This window comes from Anoplolepis gracilipes, chromosome 12 (genome assembly GCF_047496725.1).
Source record: "Anoplolepis gracilipes chromosome 12, ASM4749672v1, whole genome shotgun sequence".
Taxonomy (NCBI): domain Eukaryota; kingdom Metazoa; phylum Arthropoda; class Insecta; order Hymenoptera; family Formicidae; genus Anoplolepis; species Anoplolepis gracilipes.
Window position 1 is genome coordinate 4,838,973 of NC_132981.1, and position 20,396 is coordinate 4,859,368.

Here is a 20,396-nt window from a genome sequence, read left to right on the forward strand (position 1 = left end):
CACACATATATATATATATATATATATATATATATATATATATGTGTATAATCTATATTTTCAATAAAATCTTTTAAATAAAATATATATATATATATGTATAATTTTAAAAATATAAATATATATATGTATAATTTTATATCAAGTTTATATAATTATGCTATGGTGAAACGAAATAAATTTGAAAGACTTAAAATACTTTCCCCAGATTTAGCTTCTCAGAGAAAGGCAAGTAGAATTTGATAAATACCCTCTAAACATCTTTGGTCGAATCGATCAATATTTATTGCAGATGATGCAATTCCTCGTAGGGGCAAAGATGATTTATTGTAAAGATGATTTAAAAATGGTATTGTTCTATCGTTTGTAGATAATATTTTTTAGCTAAGTGCATATATACTGCGTCGCAGTTCGTTTTCATGATCCACTTGTTAGACGTGAGTGTTTCTTTCGTGGATAGAGTTCTGTGCTCGCTATCATTGCGATGACGGATTCACGAAATTTGCATGATGGTGATGACAGCGACATACAATGTCGCAGTCAACTGACTAGCGAGGACAATCAATACGTGATGGGGAATTTAAACGAGACCGATGAAAATAGAAAGGACGCGATTACAAAAATGAAACATTGGATCGAGGAGAGCGACGATTTGTGTGCACAAATAGGTAAAAATGGCAAAATTTGAATGGCCTATATCTTAAAATTGCTGCATAAATTTCAATTACGGTCTATTAATTTCAAAGTTAAAACCATAATTATCTTTAACTAGGCTTAATATGACATCAAATTGAACATCTTGAACTCGTTATATCTGTCGTTGTATCTGTCTTTAATTACACGATAAAAAAAATATAACACAAATAGTATTTGATATCTTAAATAAATATTTTGAAAATTTCAATAAATAATATAATTTGTATTGTGAGAAATTATGAGAAATTTCTGTAATTATTTATTTTTGCATAATAATTTTTTTAATATCTTTAATATCCTGAGAAATAAAGAGGTGTATTTATATATTTAAGGAGTAAATATATATATTTTTTTATATGGAAGATTCTAAAGCACTATTTTTGTTCCATAACATGAGAGATAGTATTTTAAAAGACTCTAAGCTACTATGTGTAAAAAAATTTTTTAATTATAAAATATAAGAATTCAACGCACGACAAAAATTAAATTAAATTAAATTAAATTTTAAATTCTTAAATTTGTCATAATATGCATATCATACTATCGGTATATTAGTTTTATTTTCGTAAAAATAATGTTTTAACGACTTGTTTGTCTTACATCATTCATTATGCACCTATAATTATGAAATTAGTAATAATATCAATAATTAAGACGATTTATACAATGATGTAACTATTGATAATAGAGTAATCTTTTTGATTTAAGATTTTTTCAGAATTTTTTTGCTGCTTGATACTTGTAAGCATGTTTTGTAGCAATATACAATAATGTATAATATTACAACATTATATTATGCGTTCTAATATATTGCATAATTTCAAATAATACATTACAAGCTTCAAATTATAATAAAACGGCAGAAATTATAAAATAACTCTGAATGTCATTTGATCTCCCTAACTGCAGATGAAGATGCAGTTGCATCTTCGAGCTACGTCTCGATTTATTATGAAGTTCGGAACTATTTCCACAACGCATTATCGATAAGGCGAGGAAGCAGTTTAAGAACATGCGTATAATTCCGTAAACTATACTGTTCTTTTCTTTCGTTTCTTCTTCTCTCTGTATCATTTAGTCTTTAAATCTCTGATTTTAGTTTTAGTAGAAATATTCCTTATTGATCAGAACTGTGCTAGCTGAACATTAAAAAATATTAGGATAAAATACGAATCCAAAAATCAATAAAGACTTCATGATAAGCTTTACAGCATTAGAAACTTTTGAATATTTGATGATAAGATTTGAAGGATAAATGATTTTTGTTAGGCTAAATATACATTTAGTGAATGAACATTAAACGAACAGCGAACATGAACGTTTTATTCTAATTATACTTTTTTTTATATATTGTACTAAAATCTCAATTTATTGTAGCTAACATCGAAACTGGTCGAATGCTAATATTCGGTGTAATGAAGAAAAGGAACAAACAATTTATGAACGCAAACGCGAATGTCCAAACGTTCGCGTTCACTGTTCGTTTCCGCGTTCGTTAATGTATACCCACCCTTATAAAGTAAATCCATTCGAGAAAAAATTGTCTTATATAAAATCATAAATAATTAAATTCGAAATTTGACGCGATATGATCTGGTCACATACAACATAGATATTTGGCGCGATAATTTTATCTATCTAATATTATATATTTTTTATTTTACATATTTCATATTGGGCTAGATCTGTTTTCATGTACAGGCTGTATCTGATAAAAATTCACCATATTTTCTTCGAAACTTTCTTCTATCGTAAAATGTTTCCTACATAAGTTTTGTGACTTTGAGGGAGAAAGCATATTTGTTTTTATGTATATAATATATATGTGAAATATGCTGCGTGATTTTTTTTTAACATAACTTTTTCCAAAAATAATAGTTTATATTATATCCTTAAAGTAGAAATTAGCGTTACTCTATTATAAAAGGAAGAATATTAAATGCTAATAAAAATATTTGTTTTATTTAATTTGATCAGAAAAATAATGAGATAAATATAAAAAGAAATAAATTAATCGAATATTATAATGAACTTTTATTTTGAAACAATTATAATTTTGTAGAAACTATATTATTACAATTATTTAAAAGTATTAAAAGTTGCTAATTTAAGAAAATATTTTAATTAGGAAAAATTCGTTTAGTCGATTTAGTGTAAAAATAGACAATAAAGAGGAATAAATTAATTGAACATAGTAGGCGGAATAAATTAATCAACCATTATTAAATTTTTCTTTTAAAATAATTAAAATTTTGTGCACAAATGACATATTGCTACGTTTATTTAAAATTTTATTAATAACAGTATATCCGCTTTGTATTACTTTTGTTATATTTAAAACATCGTATAATAATATATATTTTTATTTGAAGAAATGACAACATTTAAACTTATACACATATTAAAATTAATTTTATTAAAAATATTATTTTTCTAGAATATATAATTTTTTATAGATTTTACAATATATTTATTATATACGTCTAAAATGCGTCTAAAATGACAGAATCTAGATAAAAAAACTTTGAAATTTACAAGAACAATGCTTAATTAAGATATAATGAATAAATTTACAAGAAAATTAACACAGTTATATTTATGAAATTGTGTTACGTTACTACAAAAATAAAACTAATAATCATTAGTTAAGGCGAGATTTTACTTTTCTAATTGTTTAATTTGTTTGGGATGATTTAAGTTGTTAGAATAGAAAATTAGGTTTACTGTTGATGTTGTTCCCTGATGAGATCATCATTAATTTTATTAAGACTTAACGCCTGGTTTTTAATGGCAGTTTCTATCTTTAATAATCTATTTTGTATATTTTTTATTCCAATATTTGTTGCTGCTTGCATAAGCAACATTTCTTGTATGCTGTCTGCAATATGATAAAAAAGTTATGTACACAAAAAGTTAACTTATAAATGTAAATAATATACTAAAATGATTTACCTTTTATATTAGTGATATCTAAATTTTCAAACGGAATGTTCTCTACAAAATTAAAAAGTTGTGATATTACAATTAATATTACTTGTGTGTTTGTGATTTTAATATTATAATTTATTTACCTTGTACTGTTACTGGCATATTGTGCAGACTATTAGAATCATTCTCCTCATCTAATGTAATTAATGAGTCATTTTCTTTTTCTGGAAATATATAAATTACCATAACTGTAATATTGTAATAATAATTATCGTACTTAACATATTTTTATTATAAATACCACTTGAAGTTATATTTTCGTTGCATCTGCTAACATTATTAACTTTTAAAATGTTGGATTCTTTGTTAATAAAATCCAAGTTTAAAGAACATGATGGTAGTGTTGTCTGAACGGTTTTTTCACTAATTTGTTTTCCTGTAAACATAATCCAATAATGTTATTCCAACATTACATCTCTTAAGGGCGTTCTACATTGATCGCAATCGTAAAATTGCAAAGAAATCGACCAATCACAATTAAGATATTTTGAAAATACTTAACTGTGATTGATCAATCCGCTTGCAATCTTGCGATTGCCATCAATGTAGAACGACCTTTATTTAAAAATACATATATTATGCGTCGTTTAAAATGAATGAATATGCTGATAGCATAAATAAATCTATTTTCTATTGCTCATTACATTACAGATATAGAGCTCCTGCTTACTGGACGCAGAAATGTTTGCCGCGCGGCAAAAGAGAAGGCGTGGTAGCCAATTAATTTTTAACTTTTCTTAATATTTTTCTTAGAATACGGTGAATATTGTCTCTAGGATTATTTCCACTTGTTTTTGACAAAAACTCTTTCTATAAAAAAATTCATAAGAGCGAAAGATTGGCTATCGCATCACCTTTTGCCGCGCGGCAAACATTTCCGCGTCCAGTGGACAGGAGCCCATAGAATAATGCTTCATTCAATACAAAAGTGTTTAAAGCTCTAATAAAATTTAAAACCATAGTAAAATATATGTATCAATGATTTACTTTTAATATATTTTCGTTGAGATTGACAATCTAACTCTTCTTCATCAAAACGATCGAATGGAACATGTGGTCTCTCTCCTCGACCCAGACGTTCGTCATCAGTCGTCTCATAATTAGAGTCTGCTACACTCTTCCGAGCTGACGCAACAGATGCTAAAATAAAAAAAATTAATATTTAGATTTTTCTTTCACTAACTAGCAATAATAGTTTTAATATTTATTAGGAATAATATCATTAAATATAATATTATTAGATAGGAATAATAATATTCCTAGTAATGATATACATATATTGATATATTTATATATGTATTATGATAATTTATAATTTAATTGAACGGTACCCAGATAACACAAGCTATTCGAAAAGAATTCATTTTTATGTCACCAATTTTGAGTCCCTTTTGAAATACATATAGAATACATTTTATATGATGTGCTTATTATAGGTACATAAAAACGCGCGTGCAAGCAATTCTAAAGAGGTCAAATGATAATATTTATAAAATTTACCAATTTTTTTAGTCGTATCAAATTTATCAGGTCTAATAAGTTTGTGAACGTCGAACAAGTGTTTCTGCAAATTATAACAATTTGATGGGTTATATGTATGGTTACACAGCATACATTTTTGTTTCTGTGGCGCTATCTGTTCAATGTAACAATGTATCCATCCGTGTATACGTAATTTTTTACTATTATTAATTTGATGTTCCTCAGTTAAATGATATATAAGAAATTGTAATTCTTCATGTATCATATAACGATAATCACACATATAACGGTAATCATTGCATTTTATATTCTGTAATTCTGTTATGAAAATGGTGTTCCACAACCAATTAGGATTGCCTTCTTGTTCAACAATATTTCTATAATCTTCATTATGTTGAGTGATTATGTGTTTTTTGAACGGTTCTATCGTTTTAAATATCTCATAAATTTTACTACAAATACTGCACTTTGCATTTTTATCTTCAAATATATAATAGTCTGTTATCCAGTGAGCAGATTCTGCCATGATGTCAGTTTTGTATTACGTACCAACTGTTACTAAACTGTGAGGAAAATAATTATTCTCATCGAGAAGTGTTTGTAGAAATTGTAAATAAGGAAAAGGTCACTGAAAAATGTATCGTTTTATTTGAAGTAATATACATAATTTAAATAGACATAATTTAGTTTGCCTAATATTATGAATCTTTTTATCTCATTATTTACAGTTTTAGAGATTCATAATTAAAAAAAAAATATCCATTTTATATATATATATATATATATATATATAAATAAAGAAAGAAACTACCAGCAATGATATTTTTTTATCATGCAATAAAGTATATAATTTTTCATAGAAAGAAAAGATAGAAAAAAATTTTATTACTGTGTTATTGTTGTGAGAAAACATGTAATATATCTGTTAGATACGTAATGTTTTTTAAGATGCAAAAGAATATTATGTTTTGAATAATATTTGCGTAATATAAACATTTTTTGTAATACATGTAATTCTTTGTAATTTACATAAGTATTATAATATATGTTAATTACTTATCTTTAATATAAATGTTTCAATATTATTTGTATCAATTATATTCTTAAAGTCAATATATTTCGCATCAAACATATTTATCGAGCCTGATGTTCAAAAACAAACCACGCGATCTGCTTTTCTAGTAAATAAACATAGCTTAAATATAAATAAATATTTTGAGTCAATTAAGATGATACAAAAAAATTATTTTGTCGTTATGACTCTCGTGATTGTTTGATCCCTGATTTGTATTTCATGTTTCATCCTCGTTTTGTTGGTCACTTTGGATTTCTCCAACTTCGCTACATACAAGCAATTATGGTTTATGTCTTATGCAAAAAACATAACACGGAGGGCGCGATTGAACAATCAAAATAAATTATATCTAATCTGCGACGATTTATGCTGTATTATTACGTTATAAAATATAAATAAACGTATTTAATATTTATATTATTTAATATTCATAGAAGAAACTTAATTGTTTATATATTTGAATAAATTTTATGTAAATCTATTTTAAACATATTGTATTATAAATTATAAATTACATTTACAAAAATATTTTATGAATTTTAGATATTATAAAATATATATAAATAATGAAAGAAAGAGAATATGATTAAATCTCTTATCTAAGGTATATTATCTATAGATGTTCTGTAATATGTTCCAACTTTATGGATACGTAATTTTAATTTGTAAAATAATTCTAAATTGTTTTAATAATCATAATTCAAATTTCAAAACGTTAAATGTCTATCTAGACGAATTGGTATAATCAAATGAAGTGTAAACGGAATGCAATTTCCTCGTTTTCTTCAATCTAAGGTTAAAGAATTTAAAAATATATATGGATATTAAGATTTTCCATTTATATAAGATTTATAAATGATATTATATTCATATGATGAATATGCAAAGAAACAATTGATAAATCTAAACTCTTTTATCTAATGTTGGAAATATTTTAGAATCTATTAATATTTTATTTTCTTTATTAAAGAAAAATATCATAATGAAGTATTAAAGATTTTATCAGAAATATTGTAATTTTTAAATTTGTCCAAATTTTGATAAAGAATCTGTAATGCGCAAATATATCTGTTAGAATATGCCATGTAAATTGAAAATTGTTGATATTTTATCGTAATATACGTTATTAATTATCGTTTTACTCAAGCATATCGACTCGTTTATTAATGGAACAGACTCAATACGATAAGCTGTACGAGATAAAAAATATCGCGTAAATATTGTGAATTGCAAGTAATGATATAGCAAATAACATTATGAAAAGCTAATAACGTTTGCAAGTATTTGTGTCAAAAATTTCTTTTTGTCCATTAGTTACGGAACAGGCCAATATACAGCTACAAATATTTTTTAAGCGAGAACGTCATGTGTCTGAATATGGCACAGATTTTACGAGGGAAATAAAAAAGCCATACGATGTTTGGATTGCTAATACGATGACAATTATACCAGGGTAAGTAATCGAAATTAAAGTCTACCTAGAATCTTTGGGAGAAATAAACACTTTTGGAAGAAAAGAATATTATAGGAAATTGTGTAGAATTACAAATTATTAATCGTAGATTATATATTTTTAAAATCGTTAAGAAAGCATTGTGTAATTGTATTTTAGTGCATTTTTGGTTCCAATAACTTTCCAATGCTACCTTATATATTAGTAATGAATCATATAGTAAGACCTACACAAGTATTTCTAATCTGCTTAACTTTAGAAAGAATATTATTATAACAATATATTCTAATTTACTTATAATAATATTTTATAGACTAATATATTTATACTGAAAGAATATCTATTAATATGTATAATTATTATACAATTCTCTTGAAAAGTTACAGTTTCTGAATCGCAATATTTTTTACTTGTTGCTATGAAATTTTTTTCTGTTCCTCAATTTTTGTAAAAATAATATGGTAATATCGACATTTTATTTCATGTGCAGCTGAGAATTCAATTAGAAAACTTAATGTGGAATGTGACCGATCTTGAAAACAAACAAAATATTTGTGATAAAAATATTGTCATTATTACTGGGAAGGATATGATTTTTGAAGATGTGTGGCCTAGTCGTAAATATGGAGTTAAAAGAAATTCATGAGATTAAAGATTATGAGATGCATAAGTTTTACATATGGACCAATAAGATAAACGAAAGGATAGATTTGTTGAAAAAAATTGAAACTATGTTTGACAAGATTCAAGATGCATTTTTCACGAGATGCTTTTCATTGCATCAAGTATTAAATGATTATTGCAAGAAGTTAAGACAATATTTGTGCGATAACAAAGACAAACTGAAATCGTGTAAATTTTATGGAGAAAAAAATCTGGCGCAGCATATACGTTGCAAATAAGCGATTGTTTGTGCGAGTTTGCGAGGTACATACTTTGTTTAATTCATTCTTAGTAAGCTCCTAAAAATAAATTTTTTTTTTCAACACGATCAATGCGAAAATATCTTAAATATAAATCTAAAATATTATTCTTTATTGTATCTATTTTTTATTTTAATACATGTGTATTTGATATTATGTAGGAAAAAAACACATCGCGAAATATGATGTTGCATATAAGGGAAATAGATGGACAACTTACATATAATAAATATCTCCTACAACAATTTGTACTTGATATTTTGTAAAAAAATGGAAGAATATATAGTATAATACACACACACACACACACATACACACACACACACACACACACACACACACACATATATATATATATATATATATATATATATATATATATTTCTATTACATTATATTTGTAATTCTTTATTTGTGTATTATAATTTTTTTTAATCTTCTACATTCTAAAAATAATTAATAGGTGTATTTATTATTATAGATTATGTATAATTGTATCTTTATTTAAAATGTAAAAGAGTGTTTGACAATTTAGCCTATTTTTTATATGAGATTTTTGTTTATCATAATATATGATAAATATATATATTTGCAATAAATATAGTTTATTATAATATTTAAAGTATTTTAAAACTTAATAATATTCTTTTTGAAATGATCATATTTCAGGCAAGTATATTGATAATTGATTATTTCATTCCTTTGATTAATTAGTTTAAGGTAATTAAACTTTAGCACTTGTTGATGTAAATCAAATCAAAGCATGATAAATACTTTTTTATGATAGCCAAAATATAAATCATTTATCTCTCTATATATACGTACGATTATAATTGACATGTGTAATTTCTCAGTCGCGAAGAAGAAAGATTTATGATAATTCCATCTACTTTACATTGTATAATCCTTATATATTCTTAATACAATTATTTTTAAATAAAGAAAAAATATATCTAATATAATTTTATATCAAGTCCATAAAATTATGCTATGGTAAAACAAATTAAATTTAAAAGACTTAAAACACTTTTTTCAAATTCAGCTTCTCAGAGAAAGACAAGAAGCACTTGATAAATCCCCTCCAAACATCTACATTATTCAGATCGGTTTATTCCAGATGACGCAATTTCTTGTAGAGGCAAGGATAATTTATTGTAAAAATGACCCACAGATTACACTGTAATATCGTGTTTGTCGAACAGTTATCTTAGTGCATATATGCTACATATGTGTTCGCAGTTTGCTTTCGTAGATTTCGTTGCCACATAGACGTGTTTCCTTCGTGGATAGAGTGCTCACTATCATTGCGATGACGGATTTACGAAGTTGGCATAGTGGTGATGACAGCGACATACAATGTCAGCATAGTCTGCTGACTAGTGAGGACAAACAATACGCGATGACGAATTTGAATGAGACCGATGAGAATAGAAAGGAAGCGATCCTAGAAATAAAACGTTGGATTGAGGAGAACGACGATTTGTGTGCACGAACAGGTAAAAATGACGAAATTTGAGTCGCCTAGTATCTCGCTATTGTATTAAAATTGATGCATGAAATTCAATTACGATTTATTAATTTCAAAGTATGAAAACCATATTATTTTCAACTAGAATTAATAATTATTGACGGACTGATATAACTTGAATATCTAAATTATTTCTCTGTTGTATCTACCTTTAATCGCACGATAAAGAGAATATAATTCAAACAATATTTGATATCTTAGAAATAAATAAATATTTTGAAAATTTTAATAAATAATATAATTCGCACATTACGAGAAATTTATATTACATTCTGACATTCTTTATTTTTGTATAATAATTTTTATATCTTCAATGTTTTGAGAAATAATTAGGTGTGTTATATATTTAAGGAGTAAATATATTATATATATATTTTTATATGTAAAATATTAAACCACTATCTTACATTAATTATAAAATAAGCAGAATTCAATGCACGACAAAGTGCAAAAATCTTAAATTCTTAAATTTGTCATAATATGCATTTTGCTTCATGCTATCGGTATATTAGTTTTATTTTCGCAAAAATAAATAATATTTTAAATACTTGTTTGAATTATATCATTCATCATACAGCCCTTATAATTCTGAAATTAGCAATTATAATATCAACAGTTAAGACGATTCATGCATCATATGACTATTGATAATAAAGTAACCTCTTTGATTTAAGGTCAAAGTTTTTTTACTCTTTTAAACTTGTAAGCATATTTTATAGAAATATAATGTATATAGTATGATATTAAAATATTATATATTCTAGTAATATTACACAAAAAACTTTAAATTAAAAAGACAAAAGTTATAAAATGATAAATAATAAATAAATAATAATAAAAATAATAAAAATGATATTTTATTATGAGAGGAGGAGTAAGAGAGAGAGAGAGAGAGAGAGAGAGAGAGAGAGAGAGAGAGAGAGGCGGAGAGAGACAACATAATATCCAAATATAATATTTCACATATGAAATAGATTTATTAATATTTTTTGAGAAATGGAATAAAAGGAGCAAATAAGAAAGCTTGCTCCTAAAACTTTGTGCTGCTTTTATCCGAGGAGAATAATTAATTTGTTCACAGATGATTTTTTTATCCTGCGATTTTTAAGAGTCTGCAAATTTAACATAGAGAAAACTAAGACTAGGTTGCGAAACTATTATAAGCTGCGACTTGATATACCGGAATGGTTCGCGAACAGAAATCCGTTCCGACCAATAATGCAAGAGCTACTTAATCTGGGGTAACACTATAATTATTTCGGAGTATAATTAGAATACGAAAGTTTACGAGAGATCTCACGATGAGTGTTTTCGGATGATGCTGATTGTGAGATGCATTGAGATAATCTGTATTTTTAATCTTGCATTTTTTATTATTAGTCTAAAAAAATCTTTTTTTTTGCTTTATTATTATTATCAAGAAAATAACACTTAGGAGCATTTGAATAAGATGATTCTCTCAATGTGGATCTTTACTTCCAGCATCTAAAATAATTATTATCGGTAATTTCTCTTATGACAACGCAGTTACAAATTATATTATGATGTACATTTATTATTAATTATGGCAAATCAGACTTAATTATATCAATTTATATGGTTTAAGTCCTCATCAGTCTCGGTTAATGATTTTACTTCAAGTACTCGTAAATGACAAATCGTCAAACTGTTTTCATTTGAAGGCTGATAAAAACGACTAATAGAAACTCTCTCTAATAAAGATATCAATTTTATTTCAATTTTTTTGTATTTTTTTGTTATATTTTAATTTCATGATTAGTCTAAAAATATACTTATATATAAATATAAAAATTTTTATTAAAAACACAAGTTTCTAGTTTTTTCTTTTAGTTATCAATAATACTCTCACTTTATTCAAGTTTACTTTTGAAGAATGCTAAAAGCATTTTGTTTGCGTAAGATTGGAAAGCACATCAACTTGTTCTAAGAACTTTTTAATATTTTGTCTGCATCTAGGATATTTTTGTTTTTACGAAAGCTGGACAATCAAGGAAGAATGGTGCTTATTATACGCCCAGCGCAGTATAATCCGGATGTGCACAAATTATTTGACGTAATTAAGGTATGGTTCACTACAGTGACATTTAAACCGATTTATGGCGTCAAGTGTCATCGCAATAAATAGAAGCCATATTTTCGTTCCACGTCTGTATGTTTTTTAATTAATGAAAAATTCTTTTTATAGATCGGTATAATGACTACAGATGTGATAATGAAGGACTACATTCCACCATCTTTATATGGTTTGACAGTATTCATAGACTTGGATGGTGTGACTTGGCGTTACTTGAAGCAAGTGAATCCTCGCCTCGCGATGAACATAGTTCACGCTTGGCAGAGTTGCTATCCTCTGAGACTTCGATCGATCAATTTTATCAACGCGCCAACGTACATTCACATAGGACTGGCGATTTTCAAGCCTTTCATGAGCGAGAAACTAAAACGAAGATTTCACGTTTATAAATGTGATGAAACTATGATACCTAAATGCCTCGAAAATATCCCGGTTAATATTCGACCGTTCGAGTATGGCGGTACCGATGGCACAGTCCAAGAAATAATAGGTAATTATGATAATTATACGCAGAACGAGGCGATTGTGACACTAGAGTGAAGAATAAAAATATGTCTTATTAAGCAGTAAGAGATTACTCGACTTTCTGCACCTAAAACACAGTATGCAATTGAAATAAAACATTATATATAACGTTAGCGACTATGATAACAATTTGATCATCACGTGAATTAGATTTGTATATTTGTATAATTTATGTAAAATAAGTTCCTATGCTTGCAGGATGTATGAAGGAACTGGTCGAAAGGAATCATGATTGGTATATCGATGACGACAAGTACAAGATTATTTCTAAGCAATCGAAATAAGACACAAATGAATTATATTTCCATGCATTGAATAGAATAGAACACCGAATAAAAATTGCGAAAATTAGAAATATATCGATTAATTCGGTAGTGAAAATGATATAGAACTAAAAGAAGGAAGGATTTATTGCAATGCGACGAGAAGTAAAATGAGATTAAACTTTCCTAATTTTGTTTATATAAGTAAATTAAAATATACATTTTTTTTACACATGTGTTTTCTATTTCTTCTCATTGCATATTTTCTTTGACAATTTTTTCTTTTATATTGTTAACGAACGCTCGATGGGCGCATGCAACTTCTCTTTAACAATAAATAAACCAAGATTTATGTATTCAAATTGTGCTCTTTACAAACAAAAAATATTGTGAAGACTATTATGATTTATCTGTACATAAAGTGTATTTGGTATTAAAACTTTTTTGCAAAAAAAAAAATACACATATAAGTACACATATAAATAGTAATAGCTGCTTTTGTAATCGTACAAAGTATGTATATACGTGTATCTTGATTGATTTGATTTACATAATTTTAGTTAATTTTTATGTTATGTCCTTGTATTCATACGCAAAAATATTAATTCATTAATAAGGGATAATGATCCGATACAACATTACATTTTACTTGATTTGTTATATCGGGGATGTAGTATAAAATAATACTATAAATGAAACGGATTGTTCTCTGGCCACGCGACATTGTTAATCTCTTTCTTTCATTTCTTCTGCCTCTACGATTTTGTTATAAAAGTTAAATTATTTAAAACCTATGTTCTTAAATCATGGGCAAGTAAAATTGCACTACAATTTAGCTATGTCCAGTTATGAAAGGCCCCACGTTCTCCTTTTTTCTCCATGGTATAGTGACGCTAACTAGATCCATTTAATAGTCGGCGGAACTACATGACTGGATCCACTTTTTGGTGTTCATTTGATTTCCCTAACTGCAGATGAAGATGTAGTTGCATCTCGAGCTACGTCTCGATTTATTATGAAGTTCGGAACTATTCTCACAACGCATTATCGATAAGGCGAGGAAGCAGTTTAAGAACATGCGTATAATTCCGTAAACTATACTGTTCTTTTCTTTCGTTTCTTCTTCTCTCTGTATCATTTAGTCTTTAAGTCTCTGATTTTAGTTTTAGTAGAAATATTCCTTATTGATCAGAACTATGCTAGCTGGATATTAAAAAATATTAGGATAAAATATGGATCCAAAAATCAATAAAGATTTTATGATAAGCTTCACAACATTAGAAATTTTTGAATATATTCGATGATAAGATTTGAAGGATAAATAATTTTATTAGGCTGGGTATACACCTAGTGACCAAACGAACAGCGAACACTAATGTTGCATTCTAATTATACTTTTCGTATGTATTGTATAAAATCTTAATTTACTGTAGCAAACATCGAAACTAGTCGATGCTAATATTTGGTGTAATGAAGAAAAGGAACAAACAACTTATGAACACAAACGCGAATGTCCAAACGTTCGCGTTCACTATCCGTTTCCGCGTTCGTTCGCTAATGTATACCCACCCTTATAAAGTAAATCCATTCGAGAAAAAATTGTCTTATATATAAAATTATACATAAATAAATTCGAAATTTGACGCGATATGATCTGGTCACATACAACATAGATATTTGGCGCGATAATTTTATCTATCTAATATTATATATTTTTTATTTTACATATTTCATATTGGGCTAGATCTGTTTTCATGTACAGGCTGTATCTGATAAAAATTCACCATATTTTCTTCGAAACTTTCTTCTATCGTAAAATGTTTCCTACATAAGTTTTGTGACTTTGAGGGAGAAAGCATATTTGTTTTTATGTATATAATATATATGTGAAATATGCTGCGTGATTTTTTTTAACATAACTTTTTCCAAAAATAATAGTTTATATTATATCCTTAAAGTAGAAATTAGCGTTACTCTATTATAAAAGGAAGAATATTAAATGCTAATAAAAATATTTGTTTTATTCAATTTGATCAGAAAAATAATGAGATAAATATAAAAAGAAATAAATTAATCGAATATTATAATGAACTTTTATTTTGAAACAATTATAATTTTGTAGAAACTATATTATTACAATTATTTAAAAGTATTAAAAGTTGCTAATTTAAGAAAATATTTTAATTAGGAAAAATTCGTTTAGTCGATTTAGTGTAAAAATAGACAATAAAGAAGAATAAATTAACTGAACATAGTAGGCGGAATAAATTAATCAACCATTATTAAATTTTTCTTTTAAAATAATTAAAATTTTGTGCACAAATGACATTTGCTACGTTTATTTAAAATTTTATTAATAACAGTATATCCGCTTTGTATTACTTTTGTTATATTTAAAACATCGTATAATAATATATATTTTTATTTGAAGAAATGCAACATTTAAACTTATACACATATTAAAATTAATTTTATTAAAAATATTATTTTTCTAGAATATATAATTTTTTATAGATTTTACAATATATTTATTATATACGTCTAAAATGCGTCTAAAATGACAGAATCTAGATAAAAAAACTTTGAAATTTACAAGATAATGCTTAATTAAGATATAATGAACAAATTTACAAGAACAAGTTTACAAGAAAATAAATACAATTGTATCTATGAGATTGTTTTACGTGCGTTACATATTATAAAAATAAAACTAATAATCATTTGTCAAGGCGGGATTTTATTTTTCTAATTGTTTAATTTGTTTGGGATGATTTAAGTTGTTAGAATAGAAAATTAGGTTTACTGTTGATATATATAGCTTCCTGATGTAGCATTATCTGCAATTCTCTTGGAATCAGTTCTGATCTTGTTGAATATTAAATTTGGTTGCTTCTTAATCTATATTTAAATACAAAAATGATTAAATCAAAATTGTTACCATTAGAATTTTTATGATCCATATATTCGAGAACTCAAAATATAGATTTAAATATTTTTTGGATTCAAAGATTCTTGAGTATTTAAAGGTATACATTTTTATAAATTAGTGATTTATATTTAAATTATAAATAAACAATACAATTGTCAATATTTAAATATAATTCCAGCTAAATAAAGCTTTCAGAAATTCAGATATTTATAGCTCTTTTAAAACATAAATATATTGCTACATATCTAACTCTCAAATATTTATAGTATTTATTATGACAAACAAATGCTAAACATCTGAATATGACGTGTTTATTATACATACATAAAAACACGTGTAAGAAATTCTAAAGAGATCAAACAATAATGTCCATAAAACTTACCAATTTTTCTTCTTTCTAATTATTCTCTTATTTCTATTCTTCACTTATTCCAATTGATGGAGGTGGATGAGCTGTATGAATGTTGATCAAGTGTCTCGCGAGATTGTAAGAATTTATTGGTTCATATATATTGAAGCACAATAAGCATTGTTTTTTTTGTCTATTTAGCTCTCTAGTGTAGAGCTTTATCCAGTCGCGTAAACTTATTCCTCTAGAATAATTATATCCATGTTCCCTAGTTAAATGATTTCTAATAGATTGAAATTCATTGAGTCTTATATAAAAAGTGTTATTACAAATAGAGCAAATTACTGTCAGAATATCTGTTACGTAAAAGATTGACCACAACCAATTACTTTTGCCTTCTGGTATAATAATATTTCGATAATATTCCATATGTTGAGTGATTATGTGTTGTTTGAACGGTTCTATTGTTTCAAAAAGTCTAAAAACTTGTTCACAAATACTACACTTTACATTTTCATCTTCGAATATAGAATATTCCACTATCCAGTGATGGCTTAGTATACTTGCCATAATGTCCTTTTTGTATCACGTATCGATTGTTACTAAACTGTGAGAGAAAATTATTTTTCATCGAGAAGTGTTTGTAAATAAGAAAAAGGTCACAGAAAGACGTAGCGTTCTGTTTGAAATAATATACATAGATTAAATTTGCCTAATATTATGAATCTTTTTTTTCATTATTTATAGTTTCAGAGATTCATAATTTAAAAAAAAACAGCCATAATATCTGCAATAAAAACGAGCTGACAATAAAGTTAGTTAAGCAAATAAAAGTTAGTTTTATTAATTTTATTTTTTATTTTATTGTGTGTTGTAAACACAAATTTTTAATTTAATTTATATAAATTTAAATTAAAAATTTAAATTAAAAAATTAAATTTTGCGGTAAAATTAATAACAAAGCATTGATGCGGATATATGCACTATTACAATTGTCAATTCAACTAATAATTAAACTACATTCGCATTATATGTCGAAATTTTTAACTATGAGGAAATGTAGTTGTGAATTGAAAAAGTAATAGCGAGTTTGAATAACGCTGTACATATTTCTTCTTTATATTTCTTATTGTATCTAACTTTTATTAAATTAATTCAACCTCTTCTTCTCTCATTTTTCTTTTAATAAATGAATGAATATTATTTTTTTGCTTCTTCTTTTATTTTTACTAGACATCACAGGTGGGCGCTACGCACCTGCTATTTCTTTTACAGGGTGTCCCCAATTTAAATGGTAAAACTTCGGAAGCGTGTAGGGGACCGAAAAACTAAGACAAAAAGTCCTTTAGAGATTTGCTAGTTTTGCTTAATTGGGAACACTCTGTATGATCACAAACGCTATAAAATTGAATTTATATATACCTATCTCTCTCTCTTTCTCAATTTCTCTCTCTCTCTCTCTCTCTCTCTCTCTCCCTGTCTTTCCCCCCTCCCTCCCTCTCTCCCTCCCTCTCTCCCCCCCTCTCTCTCTCTCTTTCTTTCTTTTTCTATATTTTTTTATTCGTCTATTCTTCCTCTTTTTCTCTCTATCTCTTTTTGTCTCCTTCTTCTTTATCTATATAATTTAAAAAAAATAATAATATAAATATACATATATTTAAGTATACACATATTTGTATTTGATTATTGCACTCACAAAATATATAATTCATATTAAAATTTTAATAATTAAAAAATTAAATTTTTATATTTTTTTAAATCAGTTTTTTTAAATCAGTTATTATAAAGAAATATTATAACATAATAATTTATACATTTAAATATGTATAAATTTTGTTTCTATTATTTTCTTTTACTTTACAAGCTCTACATATATGTAAGATTCTAAAGTTCTATTTTTGTTCCATAACATGAGAAATGATATTTTAAAAGATTATAATATATATTGATGCAAGCAAAATCTTAGAATTATAAAGTAAGCAGAATTCAATGTATGACAAAGTTCATAAATCTTAAATTTTTTATTTTGTCATAATATTCATTAAGCCGAGTCTACAATGGACGCAAACGCAAAACGCAAGTCGCAAGATATTAACCAATCTGATTCGATTATTCTTTTCTAAATTTAACTGTGATTGATTGATTTCTTGCGGCTTGCGTTTGCGTCCATTGTAGACTCGACTTATGCGTCACGTTATCGATATATATTAGTTTTATTTTCGCAAAAATAAATAATATTTTAAATATTTATTTGAATTATATCGTTTGTCATACACTTATATATTATGAAATTAGCAATTACATGATATCAACAGTTTAGACAATTCATGCAATTATATAATTATTGATAATAAAGTAGCTTCTTTGATTTAAGGTCAGAATTTTTCGCTATTTTAAACCTGTAAGCATATGTTTTGTCGAAATATAATATATAATATTAAAATATTATATGTTCTAGTAATTTATACAAAAAACTTTAAATTAAAAAGCAGAAGTTATAAAATGATTCAATAATAAATTGTGTTTTATTATGAGAGAGGAGAGAGGAAGACAAAATAATATCCAAATATAATATTTCACAAATAAAAAAGATTTATTAATATTTTTGGGGGGTAGGAAGTAGTTAAAAGGTTTGCTCCTAAAATCTTGTGTCGCTTTTATCCGAAGAGAATAATTAATTTGTTTGCAGACAATTTTTTTATCCTGCGATTTTTAAGAGTCTGCAAATTTAACAGAAATTTAGAGAAAACTAGGATGCAAAATTATTATAAGCAACGACTCGGTCTATCGGAATGGTTTGTGAATAGAAATCCGTTCCAGCCAGAAATGCAAGAGCTACTAAATCTGGGGTAACACTATAATTATTTCGGAGTATAATCATTATAGTACGAAAGTTTAGAAGAAAATTTCACAGCGAGTCTTTCCGGATGTTGATTGTGAGACGCATTGAGGCAATTTGCATTTTTAATCTTGCCTTTTTTTATTGTTAGTCTAAACAAAATCTTTACTATTTTTATTATTTTCAAGAAATGAGATGACTCTCTCAATGTGGAGCTTCACTAACTTTCAGCATCTACAATAATTATTTTAGCTAATTTCTCTTGTGACAATGCTGTTGCAAATTATATTATAAAATACATTTATTATTTATTATGGCGAATCAGATTTAATTATATCAATTTATATCGTTATATCGTTTAAATCGCATCATCAGTTTTGATTAATGATAATTCCACTTCAAGTACTTGTAAATGACAAATTGTCAAACTGTTTTTATTTGAAGATAAAAATGACTTATAGAAACTCTCTAATAAAGGAAAAGTCTGGATATAAGCCTTGATTTCAGGCCTCTTTGGATTTTATTGTAAATTATCAGAAACTGTTTCTTAACACATAAAACACAAATTAAGCTATTTTCAGTCTAAACGGACACGTTAAACATATGGTCGTAATTTTGTTTAAACACAGAAATTCGTATTTATGGGTATTTTTTGTAATACTACACAACTCGCCTGAAAATCGTAGATATTATATTGGACCCCTCCTTTAATATCAATTTAATATTAATTTTATTTCAATTTTTGTTGTATTTTCCTATTATATTTTAATTTTATAATTATTATAAAAATATATTTATATATAAACATGAAAATTTTTATTAAAAACACAAATTTTTAGTTTTTTTTCTAGTTCTATCAATAATGCCCTCACTCTGTTCAAGTTTCCTTTTGAAGAATGCTAAAAGCGTTTTGTTTGTATAAGAATAGAAAACGTCAGCGTTCTGAAAAAGGATTTTTGAATATTTTGTCTGTATGACAATTTGATTATCACGCGAATTAGATTTGTATATTTGTATAATTTACGTAAAATTAGTTTCTACGTGCTTACAGAATGTTAAAAAACTGGTCGGAAAGAATCACGATTGGTTTATCGATGATGAAAAGTACAAGATTAATTCTAAGCAATTGAAATAAGTCACGACTGAATTATAACTCTACACATAGACCATCGAATAAAAATTGCGAAAAATTGAAATATATCGATTAATTCGGTGGTGAAAACGGTACAGAATGAAGAGAAGGGTGTAGTA

General features: G+C 26.2%; 3 protein-coding genes across 5 annotated transcripts; 2 read left to right on the forward strand and 1 right to left on the reverse strand.

The window, feature by feature from the left end:
- The first annotated feature begins 18 nt into the window (after positions 1–18).
- On the forward strand, positions 19–8,930 carry LOC140671877 (uncharacterized). Of its 3 annotated transcripts, none has more exons than XR_012047805.1 (4): positions 19–668; positions 7,556–7,694; positions 8,185–8,621; positions 8,779–8,930. XR_012047805.1 is itself a non-coding variant. In XM_072903569.1 (3 exons), the coding sequence occupies exons 1-3, from the start codon at positions 485–487 to the stop codon at positions 8,186–8,188; spliced, it is 327 nt and encodes a 108-aa protein (XP_072759670.1). In that variant the 5' UTR covers positions 19–484; the 3' UTR covers positions 8,189–8,622. The 3 variants fall into 3 exon arrangements, 1 of the variants encoding a protein (XP_072759670.1); XR_012047806.1 differs by lacking the exon at positions 19–668 and adding an exon at positions 7,349–7,454; XM_072903569.1 differs by lacking the exon at positions 8,779–8,930 and having other exon boundaries at positions 8,185–8,622.
- Positions 3,180–5,744, reverse strand: LOC140671755 (uncharacterized). Its single transcript, XM_072903337.1, has 6 exons — positions 5,185–5,744; positions 4,672–4,824; positions 3,926–4,060; positions 3,768–3,848; positions 3,649–3,690; positions 3,180–3,574 (listed from the first exon to the last, which is right to left on the reverse strand). The coding sequence occupies exons 1-6, from the start codon at positions 5,690–5,692 to the stop codon at positions 3,417–3,419; spliced, it is 1,077 nt and encodes a 358-aa protein (XP_072759438.1). The 5' UTR covers positions 5,693–5,744; the 3' UTR covers positions 3,180–3,416.
- An 868-nt stretch (positions 8,931–9,798) lies between the features above and the next one.
- LOC140671854 (retinol-binding protein pinta-like) lies at positions 9,799–14,921 on the forward strand. Its single transcript, XM_072903519.1, has 5 exons — positions 9,799–10,113; positions 11,227–11,386; positions 12,123–12,228; positions 12,352–12,730; positions 12,964–14,921. Exons 1-5 carry the CDS (start codon positions 9,927–9,929, stop codon positions 13,047–13,049), a joined length of 918 nt encoding a protein of 305 aa, XP_072759620.1. The 5' UTR covers positions 9,799–9,926; the 3' UTR covers positions 13,050–14,921.
- Positions 14,922–20,396: the final 5,475 nt, after the last annotated feature.

Excerpts from the sequence above, each read along its gene's own strand:
- LOC140671877 (XM_072903569.1), top strand. The coding sequence starts at position 485 with ATGACGGATTCACGAAATTTGCATGATGGTGATGACAGCGACATACAA. Across the intron at positions 669-7,555 it reads CGATTTGTGTGCACAAATAG|TTACGGAACAGGCCAATATA; the intron begins GTAAAAATGGCA and ends TTTGTCCATTAG.
- LOC140671755 (XM_072903337.1), bottom strand. The coding sequence starts at position 5,692 with ATGGCAGAATCTGCTCACTGGATAACAGACTATTATATATTTGAAGAT. Across the intron at positions 4,061-4,671 it reads TCAACGAAAATATATTAAAA|GAAAACAAATTAGTGAAAAA; the intron begins GTAAATCATTGA and ends TTATGTTTACAG. Across the intron at positions 3,691-3,767 it reads TATGCCAGTAACAGTACAAG|AGAACATTCCGTTTGAAAAT; the intron begins GTAAATAAATTA and ends TTAATTTTGTAG.
- LOC140671854 (XM_072903519.1), top strand. The coding sequence starts at position 9,927 with ATGACGGATTTACGAAGTTGGCATAGTGGTGATGACAGCGACATACAA. Across the intron at positions 11,387-12,122 it reads CAAGAGCTACTTAATCTGGG|GATATTTTTGTTTTTACGAA; the intron begins GTAACACTATAA and ends GTCTGCATCTAG. Across the intron at positions 12,229-12,351 it reads AATTATTTGACGTAATTAAG|ATCGGTATAATGACTACAGA; the intron begins GTATGGTTCACT and ends TTCTTTTTATAG.